The sequence below is a fragment of the Fringilla coelebs genome (assembly GCF_963513975.1).
Source record: "Fringilla coelebs genome assembly, chromosome: 10".
Classification (NCBI taxonomy): domain Eukaryota; kingdom Metazoa; phylum Chordata; class Aves; order Passeriformes; family Fringillidae; genus Fringilla; species Fringilla coelebs.
The window spans coordinates 6016014-6029567 of NC_140036.1; the positions used below are offsets into that span (position 1 = coordinate 6016014).

The following is a 13554-nucleotide window of genomic DNA, read 5'->3' on the forward strand; positions in this document are numbered from 1 at the left end:
CCCCTCAGTGCAAGTCCACTGCCCCTTACTGAGCACCATGGACCTTCGGGAGGGCTCTGAGGCTCTCTTCAATCCACCTTCCCTTCAGGGAGTAGAATTGCTTCAATCCTGGATTAAGCAAATAGCATCAAACAGCTTAATGCCTAAATACCCAGGAAGGTGAGTCTTGCACTGTCACAGTCTCTCCCATCTCTCTGGAGTACCCTGTCCCCTTAACTTTTGGTCTCCAAGAATTTCAACCAGTATCAATAAATACACTGACATTTCTGAACTGGGTGCTGCACAGACAAAAGGGCACAAAACCTGAATGTGACTGGGAACAGTTCCAGAGCTGTTCTGGCCCAGCTGGTAAGCTGGGCAAACAGAGGCACAAGCTCAGAAAACCTTGTAAGAGAGTTCGGTGATAAGGGGAAGAGCAGAACAACAGAATGAAGGAACCAGAGGTGCCTGCCTGGTGCAGGGGAAGGGCAGGGAAGGAGACACCCAGGGCACAGGTCTGCAGACAGTCAGGAGTCAGGAGCCCCACCTCCCAGGGAACACAACTTCCACACAGCTGACACCTATTCAGACACAGGGCAGAAGATATTACTGATGAAGGGTGTATACAGGTTGTGGTCTCTCCCACATGAAAACAGAGTATTTTCTATTCAAACATAGAAAAGGCTCTTTAGACGATTCCCAATTGGCTAAACTTCTCAATATCAAAGTGCCAAACCCCAACAATGCACAAGAAACATGAGTAAGGATGACAAATATTACTTCTGCTTAATTTCTTTACTGAAAGAAAAACACATTTAGCACAAACAACATCTTAGATGAAACCCAGCCTGCAGTTACAAATCAGGCTGGCAGTTTTTGGCTTGTGTTTGCATTTTTTTAAGAACATTAAAATGCAAAAAAACTTCATTTTTAACTTACCAAATATCAGTGCTAACCCATGGGAAGTCCCCACTGCTATCAGATTTGATGCTGCCTGAAAGAGTCATACAGGAAGATTGAAAGCAGAAAAAACATCTTTCACAAATCCACCACTTATCAAGCAAAGTTTGCCAAAAGGGGAAGACTTCAAAGGTTATAACTTTTTCAATTTATAAGTGACAAGCACAATTCCTGCATGAAGACAGATAGGTACTACACCTGAACAATCATCACACATTATCTAAAGATCAGAGGGCTGCTTTTTCCTCTGCTGTTTGAAATTCAAATGGTCAGAGTGGTACCCACAGCAAAATTTCATCTTTTAAAGTCAGTCTCACTCTTTTGGTGTAGTTGCTGAGTATAAATACTTGGGATTTTATCCTAAATTGCTGCTACTTGCACATCTGAACTCTTCTAAAACCCTGGCCAGTGCTGGTCCCCTGAAACCAGTCCACAGCAAGGCAGAGACTCCAACTTGTTTCCATGGGGAATTAAACAAATCCTATTAAACATATCCTCAAAGATCCTACTGCACTTGCCAACCTGACTCAATGAAATAAAACTTACTAGAAATCACATAATGCTGTAGATGTATTCATCTTGTTCTATTTTTTATTTCCTAACAAGTCTAAGTCAGATGAAAAAAATTCCAATGCCTTAATGTCTGGAGGAGTAAGTACAGGTTTTTATTCTATGTACATATCAGTTACAGCATGTTTCTAACTTCACTCTGCAGTCTTTTTCCTTAGAAATTACTATTTTTTCCTTTTCTTTTTTAAACAAAAATATATTTTATGGGCTGCTCTTATTACAGTCGAAGGGACTGAGCACACCTTTAGCTCCTTTGTAAAACATTAAAAATCACTTCACAAGGGCAAAACAAATATTGACTGTATTTCACCTCATTAAAATGTTTCTATTCCCATTTTACTACAGGCAACTTCACTTCTGACATATTTAGATATGATTAGCATGCTTGACCTCAACAACTTTGATATAAATTGCTAAGCAGGAGTATCCTTCATACAGCCTTTTAGTTAATATTTCAGACAGTGAGACAGAGATTTTAAACCCATCACTCAGAGCACTCCAGTTAAAGTTTCTATAAAAAATTGTCAAACAATAACTGACAAAGAAGAAACAATTAGGGACAAATTCAGTGTGTTCAACTGATGGAAACACGTCAGGTGCTCAGCTAAGAAGGGAGGGTGTGGGGCTCACTCAGCAGAGGGGCAGCTGGGCAGTGAAGGAAGGCTGGACTCTGCCCCCAGGGAGCTTTCAATGCTGCTCCTCCCACTCCTCACACTTGAAAAGTCAAGGAAGATGCATTTATCAGCTATCTTAAATACTAATTTAACAAATTAGCATAAAAGCTAAATACACAATCCTTGAAAATTGTCAGAGTACTTACAATTGCAGTGGGCAAGCCAGCATCCACTTTGTCCTGGGGAAACAGGAGAACCCGTGAGTGACAGACACAACTCCCAGATCATGCATGTCTAATAATGAGAGGAACTACAACACACAGAAAAACCAACACCAGCTGCATTTTAATGGCCCCACCAGGGCAGACAGAGCTGAGGGAACCAGTGGCCATCCAGAAATAGAGAGGAAGCAGAATATCCTGTAATTCTATGTGAAAGTTACTGTTCTCTTCTCAAAGAGCCATGTGCCTGTTGCAGGTATTGAGCAAACCCAGTTCCAGCACGTTCAAGTACACTTTCATGTTATATGAACATTTCCCACCAAGTTTTATGACATCTAGCAACACAAATCAGTGCTAAAAGTGATCCACCACATCACTGCTGCAGCAAGTCAGCAAAGCCCTGATTCACTGCTGCCTAGAGACTACAGATTAGTAGCTGATGCCCCTAAACATGGTGTTACACAGAACTAATAGTAGGGCCTGACAGGAGATCTCACACACACCCCCACACATAGCAAGAGTGTTTCAGATTTTTCTTAGTGGAGGTGCCCAGAAGATGACACTTACTGCTGCAGACACTATTTGGGCAGAAATTCCTTTCAGGAGTGAGAGCCTTATCACTGATCCATGGAGTGAGAGAGAATCTGGGAGTTTTTTCTTCCTAAGGAATTAAGAAACAAACCAAAAAGCATTAGAGCACAAAAAAAGCTTGGAACTTTGCCTAACCCACAGCCAAGCCAGCAGGTAAATTCTGCATACACCTGTAACTCATGCAATTTCCATTCTTCTTCTGGGGGCCACAGAATGAGGTAAGACACGAGATAATCAGCAAAGTCTGCTCTGCCCTGCTGTGCCTGCACACAGCTTGATTTTAACTCATCTCCTGGAGTAAAAAAAACTTACTTCCCCAAACAAATGGTCAGTTTCAAGCACATATCTGCAAGCCTTAGAATTCACTAATACATCCTGAAAGCAACACTTCAGCTCTTTCAGTGAGGAAGTTTAAGCCCATAAAGGTGAGTATCTATGGAAAAATGCACAACTGGAAAAGGCTCATTAGCACAATACAGACCCACAGGAAAACTGGGTGTATGGTAAAGAACAGCCTTCAATTAATATACAGCTCACGTGATACGAAAGCCTAAGTAGTTCTGTTTACGGAGAAAATGTCTTTAAAAACTAACTAGCGCAGGATCAGTTATTTCAAAACATCTCTGGTAAACTCTAAAAGGCGGGACAGGGAAATTACCCAGCAAAGCTGCAACTTTCTTGCAAAGCTCACACCACTGGAGAGCCAAATTCCCAAAACCATCAGGGAAACATTGGGTTCTTGTCTCTCCAGAGGTGCACAACCAAGCAGCTCCCACAGAGGTTCATGAAATGTGTTGTTAGTAGCAGGTATTATGGCCAAAGACCCATGGCAATCAGCCTTACCCAAAGGTGACAGAACACCTCCAGGTTTTTCTGCATACTCTGTACTGGAAGAAGTTTAAGCCACTTCAGGTGACATTTCTCTCAGTACCAACAATCTTATTTGAAAAAAGAAGGGACAGAGAGTCTGTACACCACCCTATGCCAACATAAACCATCAGACTTCAGAGTGTTTATATCCTGTGCAACTGCTCATGGCACACAAGGCAGCCATAGGAGTGGCTCAGGCCATCATTTGAGTAATTAACGACACACAGCAGCATATTAGAGTTAATTATCACATATTAGATGTCAATATTAGCAGTCCACTCACAGAAATGACAGCAGTTGCCTTTTACCATGATTCAGTGCTTTAAAGACTCCATTAAAATTTGGAGAAATGTAACTAATCCATCTCCCATAAAATGCCATTATTGCTCAAAAAGGCCAAACCTCAGTGCAACTACAAATCCCATCTTTGCCTATGTGATCCTGGAGGAATAACAGTTTTGTGAAAAAAGGAGGATTTGTTTCTAACAGATGTAAGCAGAACCCCTTCACAAATGGTTTCATCTCCCAGGACAGGAGGCTGCAGTACCTTTTCAGGTGGGTCCTGTCCCCACTGTCAGAGCTGGCCACAGAAGAGGTGTCATAGGAGTGCGCATCTGTGTTATCAATGTTCAAGAGAAAGGGATCCTCCAAAATGAAAGACTCTTCTTCATCATCAGTCTGGAGGGCAAGAATCACCACAGCTTGCTGAATGTTCAAAATGCACAACAGCAAAACTGAGACACTAGCAAACAGCATCAATTCAGCAGGGAAATGGAGAAGGAGTGTACAAGAAAGCCTCAGATTGAAAACCCAGAACTATTTCTTACTTTACTGGGCTGATTCTGTGGAAGGTTTTCAGAATTCACAAAAATCACAGAAATGGACTGGAGAACAAGTCAACTAACCTTTCTTCCCCAAATATTACATACTCCATCAAAACTTTAACTGACCTTTAACAGAGCTGTTTCCAAGTCTCCAAATTGCCAAGAGAAGGCCTAGAATTATTATCATCCACTTCAACACTTCACCAAGTGGCACTAAGAGCCGAGAAGTCCCTCCAGCTGCCACGAGAGTTGATTTTGCTCTTTTCTCAGCTCTTCTGTTTGCAATCTCTCTCTCCTTTCAGTCTTAGCCTGGTATTTTTTATTACAGTTTTTCAAAAGGCCATTCTCCCTGATGTGTTCTAAAAGCAGTGCAGCTCCTGTTGGTCTCTCAGCACAAAGCCAGAGGGAGCAAACACAACGCCCCAGCTGATGCCAAACAAGCAGGGAGCAGAGCAGCTGCCCCTCATTTCACTTACACCTGGCAGCCCTGTGCTCATTAAGCAGCTCTTTCTCAACTGCAGCTGTTTGTCTTCTTGGCTCAGACAGACTGTCCTCTGCTAAAATCCATTTCAGAAAATGTTTTGCCAGTCATTCCCATCCTACATTTACTGAAATACTGCAATAAGACTTTGTCTGCACTGAACTATATTTTCTTCATTATTACCTCTCAAGTTTAAGACTTAGAATCTACTCCTCTGACATGGATGACACTGCCTACCCTCACAGTTCGAGATGACTGAAATTTACTAAACTTCCACTACTCAAGGCACCAGCAGAAACAAGACATAGCTACCCTTACTACTCCTTTTGTTTCTAGCCTGTCTCTGTTTGAGACACCTTATTTGTGAAAGGAAACAACATAAATGAAGCTGTGAAGAATCTAGCTCTTATCTCCTCCCACAACTTCAGAACTACTCTGAATACTCTGCAACCAATTTTAATTAAAAACAGCTGTTTGATGACCCTGACCTTTAATAGGCTCTCTAGACTTCAGGTGACTCTCCAGATCTACAGATGAATGTGCTTGGACTTGATGAAAACCTTTTATGCTGCAGGTGTGGATATTTAAATTAAAAAAAAACCAACAAACCGAAATTCCATATCACACACTGTAAAGAAATTACTCCACTGAGTATGCACCTGCTAGCTATCAGCATCAGGAAACCATGAAGTTCTATAATTTTGTTGTCCAGGAAAAACACAGTAAGAGTAGAGGAAAAGGAGCATGTGCTGCCTCACCTGACGCCCCTGTCGGATGGTTCACTCACCTCATTTAGGATGCTCTCCAGCGTTGGAGGGGTATCAACTTGAGGAATGTCGAATTCTTTGTCGTCAATCTGTACATCAGAAACCACAGCCCGAGTTTAGGTTGCCTACTCCGCTTTCTAAACCGTAATTAAAGCCACATAAAAAGCAGCTATGCACACACGCCTCTGCCGGAAAGGCAGGAGGGCTCCGAGGGCAGGCTCACACAGTTTCACCTGGCTGAATGAGGATATTTCTTTCTTGGAAGCTGTGTGAGACTTATTTCCAGAAACAGTCAGAGAATACTTCTCACGTTCTGAGAATAAACACGCTATTGCATTATAAAGGGTTTTGCAGCAAGAGTGAAATTAAATGACTGACTCTGTACCTGCTACATGAGGCACACGCCACACAGAACTTTGGGGGTTGTTGGTTTTTTCCTACATACGGTGAAACACGCGAAATTTACGAACACGACAGTGACCCGTGTCACATATAGGAACTGGCACAGATCAGCCTGGGACGCCCCCGCCGAGCCTCCCTCCCTCCCTCCCTCCCGGGCGCCTGACAGGCCCGACCCTCCCTCACCGGAGCGCGGAGGGAGCCGCCGGCCCTCCCTCCCTCACGGGCTGCGAAGGCTCCGACCGTCCCCGCCGTGCCTCAGGGACCCTCCGACCCTCCCTCGGGGGCCCCCGGCCCTGCGGGGAGCGCACGGGCAGACACAGCGCCCGCGGCCCGGCCGTGCCGCCTCGGCAGCGGTTCGGGACGCACCAGCTCGCTGCGAGAGTCCAGCTCACGGTCGAGCTCCGCCACGCTCAGCCGGTGTGCGGGCGGCTCCGGGCACGGCTCGGCCTCCGCTGGCTCCAGGGCCGCGGCCATGGCCGGGCCGGCTCCACCGGGACTCGAACCCACGACCCGAGCCTCCTCCCCACGCAGCCGCAGCGCGGCGGGGCCGCCCCCGCCCAGCCTTAAAGGGACCGCGCGCCGCCGGCGGGGACCGCAGGGTACCAAGGACACGGAACCGATGCCGCGGGAAAATCTTGTATTTATTGAAAAAGCTCGCATCTGCTCCACGGCTGCGGTTGTCATCTCAGACCCCATGGGTGCGTCAGCCTCCGAGGGAAGAAAATGAACGAAATTAACAACAGGCGCAAAAAGGAGAGGCAGAAACCAACATCCCTGACACCCCTTCATCCCATGGTGCTTCAGCTACAGCCAGGAGGGATTTGCTTCGATTCCCAATACTCTGGAGCCTAAGATTTGCTGTGGACAGGGCCTGGATGCAGCATTGTCTCAGCAAAGCCAAGAAAAAAAATCTCAGTTTTAGGAGAAAATGCAAAAGCCTTTGGGAATTCGTGGCCAATTTAGGCAAGGCAGGAGATGGTGTAAGCAGATTTGGAGCCCAAGCATTTTTGTTTTCTTTTAAAAACTACCTGGAAAGAGAAAGACATATAGGGTCTCCAAGAGCCCTTGCCAGCCAGAAGGCAAGGGCAGGGCTGGGCAAATGTAAGATAAAACACAGTGGAAGGATAAATACCCCCAGTTTCACAATGCCAGACACCCAAACTATTGGGTATGTTTCAAGGTGACTCTCCCCGTGTGCCCAGGTGGAGGAATGGCCCCTCTGGTGTCCCAGCAGCTACTCCTGTGCCTTGCCTTACCTGTTAGTCCTCCCCGTTGTTCCTCCTGCTCTCTGGAGAAAGCTCTGTCTGGCACCTAGCAGCAAGAGCACATGGATGGGACAGGAACACCCCACACCTCCCCTCCAGGTGAGCCTGTGCCAGGCAGGGCCCCCCGTCCCCGCTCCCCCTGAGCAGGAGCAGCCCCTCCTGCTGTCCTGGGCCAGGCCAGCTCGGCAGGGACAGCAGAGGATCTGCCTGTCCCGGGTCACCTGCTGAACTTTCAGTCAGTGCACAGCAAGAGCTGGGGGAAAAGCATTCCCAGGAGCAGGCCAGCAACATCAGCAGAGAGCTGCAGGCTTTAGAGACGCCTTAGGAACAGCAGGTCACACAGAGGTGAGACAGTTTTGCTCCTGAGAAATGTCATTACTTTAGACCACACACAAAGCCAGTGCACATCTAGAGGTGTTTGAAGCTTCAGTGACCCATTACCAGCACAGGCTCTCCTCCATGGAAACCCTTCCTTTCCTCTGCCAGGTGTTTCAGGATGGTCTTCTGCAGCAATGGTGCATCTACTCCTCTTACAACAGCCACTAATTCTCCTCCCTGGAAGGTGTGGAAAGCAAATCAGTCAGCAAGTGCTCAGGTTGTGTTCCCTGGGCTCTGGAATTCCCTACAGCAGCACATGACCCACACTATATGTACCAGGCCCTCCTCCCCTCCCCTCCTGCTCTGCTCCACAGCAAGAGGGAAAGCTTGGAACAACCTGCTTTGTGCCTCCTCATCAATCTCAGGATGAAGCAATGCAGATTGTGAGAGGTGTGAGCTCCTGCAGAAGCAGCAGGCTGAACCTGAAGGCTCCACAGGGCAGCACACTGGCTGTATATTCTTATCTGCACAGCATTTGATTACTAGCAGATACAGAGCAAATAAAATTGTCCCATAACGCATTAAAGAAATAAAACATCTTCCCCAAAGGACTGTTGTTCCCACCAGCAGGTCATATTTATTGCTATGCAACCACTGGGGAAATGTTTTCACTCACTGTATAAAAGAGAAAGACAGGCTCACATTGTCCTCTGTATTTTTCCAGAGCATCAATGGAATCAACTTCAGCCTAAAAGGAATGTAAAATAAAAGAGGTGTTTCTAGAAAAGCATTTCTGCTCCAGAGGGATGCACACACAAGTGCCTGGACTCAGACACCCTCAGCTGGCTGGTACTCATCCCTCTGGGTCCCAGACTTAGGGGACAAAACAACACTGGTCAGAAGCAGGGGCACAGCCAGCTCACAGCTCAGTTCCAGAGCCTGAGAAGCAGGCAGATGTCACCTGCAGGAGCTGGAGCAGCACTCCTGTGGGACAGGGATATCTATTCCCAGCAGCTTGGTCTGGGTGAGTCCCAGAGAAAAAGCCTGAAAAGTAAATTCAGATCTCCTGCCCATGAGGCTGAGAAGTGCCAGGAGAAGCTGCAGTGGCAGCAGAGACAGGAGCTGAGCCATGAGAAACCTCACTGCCCTCAGCTCTGTCCTCAGTCCAGGGCTGCCACCAGCCAGGAGAGGCACCAGAACACAGAGTCACCACATGGCTGAGGCAGGGAGGGACTTGTGAAGGGCTCCAGTCCCAGACCCTGCCCGGGGCAGGGCTGCTCTCAGTGATACAGAAGGTTGTGTCCATTTTGAGCTTTTCCAAGAATCAGCTTTACACAGCACTCTGGGAACTTGTCCCAGTGTCCTACACTCCCACCTGAATAGTTTTCTATTTACTTGGATCTTTCCCTACTGCAACTAATCCCATTATCTCTTGTCCTGTTGCTGTGTTTCCCTGACAGACACAGATCTCTGCCTTCTCCATCCTCCCCCCACTGGACATCTGTCCCTTTTCCTCTCCAGGGTGACCAAATCCAGCTCCTTCAGCCTCTCCCTCCCACAACAAAGGCAATGTGTTAATGGCTCTGTCTAATGTAACTTGCTTAAGTAGAAATCTGGACAGCATAGAGCAGTTGAAGCCTGAAAATCCTTAATTATATGAATTCTTATAGATATACCCAAGCCCCTGTATGTGGCAAGTTCCAGCAGCTGCAACTCCTGCACTGCTATGGTTTGGGCTAAATACTGGAAAGAGAAGTGATTTCAGCCCTTAGATCTCAGCTGATTTCAGAGGACTGGGTATTTCAAGCAGTGCCAAATGAGATCTTACCACAGCAAAATGCAGGAGATTACTGCCAACTTCATTCTTGATTTTTTGGAACAGATTCACTACTGGTTTGCAGGGGCCACACCAGGCTTGAAACACATCAACAACTGCAAGCAGGAAAATGGGTCAGAATGAGGCACAAATGGGTCAGTTTAGACACAGACCAGTAGACCACGTGCTAGAAGGGCTGGATTCAGCTCTGAACTGGAAACCCTTGCAAGGTTTGAAATGCTGCATCAGAGGACAAAATTACATTACAAAATAACAAGCTAAGAATGACGTGGAGGAGTCTTAAGCAGAAACATGGACATGACTGTGGCCTTGGAGATAGCAGATTTCCCAGGGAAAACTGCTGCACAGAGGTAGATTTTCCCAAGAACCTTGGGAGCCAGGGCTGTTCCTTGTGCTAGGGACAGTCCTGTTCCAAGCAGTGGAGACTGGACCAGCACTGCTTGCATTGCAGGATGATTCTCCCACATAAATGAATGTCCCACAACCTCCTGCTGGTCTCAACTCAAAATATGGTTTTTTTTTCCATTCAGGGTAAGGGGGATGGAGACACTGACTAAACATCCTTGGCACTAGTAATTCCTAACAGTACTGGCATCCTTTCAACACAGAACAAGAGCAATTCAGTGTGCCAACCAAACCCTTACCAATAAGTCCTTTGAGACACAGCACTTCTTCCCAAAGCTCCTGGCTAGTAATGTTAATCTGTGTGGAAAATTGAAAAACACAGTAAAAGCCACAGTAATTCATCAGATACTACCCAGTTGCTGCAAACATATTGACAAACCACTCCAGAGGGATACACCTGCCTGAAGAGGCATTACCTGAGCACTCAGGAACTCCTCTGACTGTGGTTCTCTCACCTCTGACCAGCTGATCAGGATGTCTCACAAGGTCCAAGGAAAGATAGAGGGAAAAGGCAGCAGCATCCAGCCAAGGGCAAATCCTCCCCTGTTTAGTGGCGCTGCTGGAACAGTGGCTGCCTGGGGATCCCAAACTCAATTTGCAGAGGGTTGTTCTGGGGGTTGGCTGGGGCCCCCAGACTGTGATCCCAGACTCACAGCCCCCGTCAGGATCTCCATCTGCCTGCCCAGGGTTCCAGCTGAACCACCCCTCATTCAGGCCCAGTTCTCACAGGGCTTATGAACCACCTGATTCTCCAGCAGCAGTTTCTCACCTTGCCTGCACACAAACTGTATCAAGGCTGAAACATCTCAAATAGTAAACTAAACTAGCAAATACACAATTGCCATGATGTGTGGGCATTAGAGGGTGGTCTGAACCCAGCATGTCCTTACCTGAATTCCCTGCTGTTACCTAAAGACTCCCGAAGCACAGTGAGCAGAGAACACAAAGTTCTAGGCTGGGAGGGGCCTGTGAAGTCCTTCATCCAATCTCCTGCACTAAACTCAGTATTAGATCAGTTTGCTCAGGGATTGACCCTGTCAAGGATGCCCTAGACCATCCCATACTCCCAATACTGTTATTAGAAAGGATATAATCCTTAACATTTTACCCATTTTACAGGACTTGCCCTTCAGAATGTACTGAGAAAAACATAGGAAATTAAAATAAAAAAGGCTTCTGGGGAAATGCAAGATCTGGTTTTATTCATCCTGAACAATGAAGATTCCTGATTCCTTCCTCAGTGGGTATCATCAACCCCAGCTACATTGAGACTGCAGTGGAAGACAGTAACTTGCATCAAGGCCAGCTATTTCACAATAATTAACACAAATGGCCATTAAAGGGCTGCTAAAAACTCACAGCCAAGAATTCCAAGAGTGGAAACTTCAGTGCAAATGAAATGCCCTCTCACAGGTGTTCAGTGTTGTGTCACTGGGGGTCACCCAGGGCAGTTTCTCCAGGGCCTTGTCTCACTCGGGGAACAGGGAGCTGTTCAAACACCTCTGTTTATTTGTCTGTTCAGCACATGACCCCAAGCTTCGTTCTCTCAGAGAACACCTGCAGAACTACAACATTTCATTATTTAATCCTAGTGCTGGGACCACCCTCAGAGTGTTCCACAGAATGCTAACGAGTCTAATGATTTATGACAGTATTTTGTGATAATAAATTTGGCCATAAGTTCAAATGCTGGACTCAAATACTGCTGGCACTCTTCAAGGTGCTTTGCTAATTTGGATGTCCTGAAGCTGCCTGGACTTGGCTTTTCTCTAACAAAAGCAGATCCCTTCCAGGACATCCCCTCATGTCCTACACAGGTTCAGCTTTCATCTGCAGGTGTAAAAAATCCCAGATTTGCAGATGTACACCCGGATTTCCCTTCACTGCCAATGGGGCACAGTCTAGGTGATGTGAAGTTCCCCATCGCACAGGAACATAGTTGGACAAGCAGCAACAGAAATTATTCCTACCCTCATACAGTGCTTGTCTTTCCTTGTTACACATGTTCACATTTCCCAGTTTAAACAGTGAAGAAACAAGGTCATAGAACCCATAATATCTTTCATTATTTCTCTCTTGTGAAGACTGAACTGCTCTCAAAATTTGAAGCAGACCTGCAGAACCCATTTTTTGTTTTCAATGTTTTTGTGTTGTGAACTGCTCTTAGAACCCCCTTCTCCCCATGCAGTAGTTATAAAGCGTCACTAGGTCACCTGTGCAGTGTAAACAGGAAAATTCCTTTACATGTCACTGTGAAAATGGATTGTTCAGCCTTTGAGTCTTTCTTGTACCTTCTAGCTTTTCTACCTTTACAGCAATCTTTCTGAATATGTGACCTGGTCAGAAATGTCCAGTAACTCCTGTCATCCAGGACACATACCAACCCTAGTTCTCAATCCTAAATGTCCTCTGAGCTATTACTTCACAAAAACAGAGGTATTTTGGTCTCTCACAGCAGCCAAACCTGTGCTAGGCCCCAACAGCCCCAAACACAACCTGCAGCAGCTCCCTCTGCACCCCACAGCCCTGACGGGGGACATGTGTGACCTGCCAGGTGCTCCCACATGTCCCACCTGCCTCCAGGGACGCCTCTTCCCCACAAGGACCTCACACTGGGGCTTTGCCAGCAGAATCTGAGATACCCCAAGACTGAACTCCATCCTTTGCACTTACTGAGAGTTTACAAGGTCTGCTAAAGGCCTGGCTACTACTGACCTGCAGCATTACCTCCTTTTTCTTTGCAGCCATCCTTCTGCAGAACAGGGCCCTTTGAGCACAAAGTTCTGCAGATGGCTTCTAATCACCTGGATCCAAGTGCTGGCAAACCTGCACCACAGAGAGAGCTTCGTACCAGGCTCTGCTGCTCCAGCCCAGGCACAGCCCCACAGCAGTGCTGCAGTGCCCCAAACCTGGACTCACCTTTGCTCACACCTCCCCCAAGAGCCGAGGTGCTGCTGCGTGGCCTTAACTGCAGCTCCCTTCCAGGGCCTTGTGCAGCAGCTGGCAGGACCCCAAGGCTGCCGTGGCAGCGCTGGCATCGCCAGGGCAGCGTCAGCCCAGCCCAGCCCGCCCTCTCCCTCCCCCCGTGGCCAGTGCCGCCGGCAGCTCCATCTCCCCGGGGACTCCTGGAGCAGCAGCTGCAGGTGGAGCCTTTCTGCCCCCTGTGCCTGCCTCACCTGCCTGGCACCCCCAGCCCAACACTCACCTTCCACTCCAGTCTTCCCACCTCTCTCCTAAACTGGGGGCTCAGAGCAAGGCGTGGATGCAGCTGTGACCTCGCAGCACTGAGCAGGGGGGTCCCCCCCTCCAAACAAGCTCAGGTTGTGGAGGTTGGTGGTTTTCTTTTCCTCTCTGCAGTGAGAGCAGTGCCAGTGCCCAGCACCCCTGCCAATGCCATTTAGGCAGGGCTGCTGCTCTTACCCCATCCCTTCCCAAACCTGGGCACACTGG

General features: G+C 47.4%; 1 protein-coding gene across 1 annotated transcript in view; it reads right to left on the reverse strand.

The window, feature by feature from the left end:
* The window catches only part of VPS8 (VPS8 subunit of CORVET complex), a 65933-nt gene extending 59157 nt beyond the window's left edge, over window positions 1-6776 (reverse strand). The window contains exons 1-6 of the mRNA XM_084212102.1: window positions 6646-6776; window positions 5898-5966; window positions 4353-4483; window positions 2912-3005; window positions 2330-2362; window positions 919-973 (exon numbers count right to left, since the gene is read on the reverse strand). Coding sequence (XP_084068228.1) covers window positions 919-973; window positions 2330-2362; window positions 2912-3005; window positions 4353-4483; window positions 5898-5966; window positions 6646-6753 — 490 coding nt within the window. The 5' untranslated portion in view covers window positions 6754-6776. The remainder of the gene's footprint in view (window positions 1-918; window positions 974-2329; window positions 2363-2911; window positions 3006-4352; window positions 4484-5897; window positions 5967-6645) is intronic.
* Between the last annotated feature and the right edge of the window lie 6778 nt (window positions 6777-13554).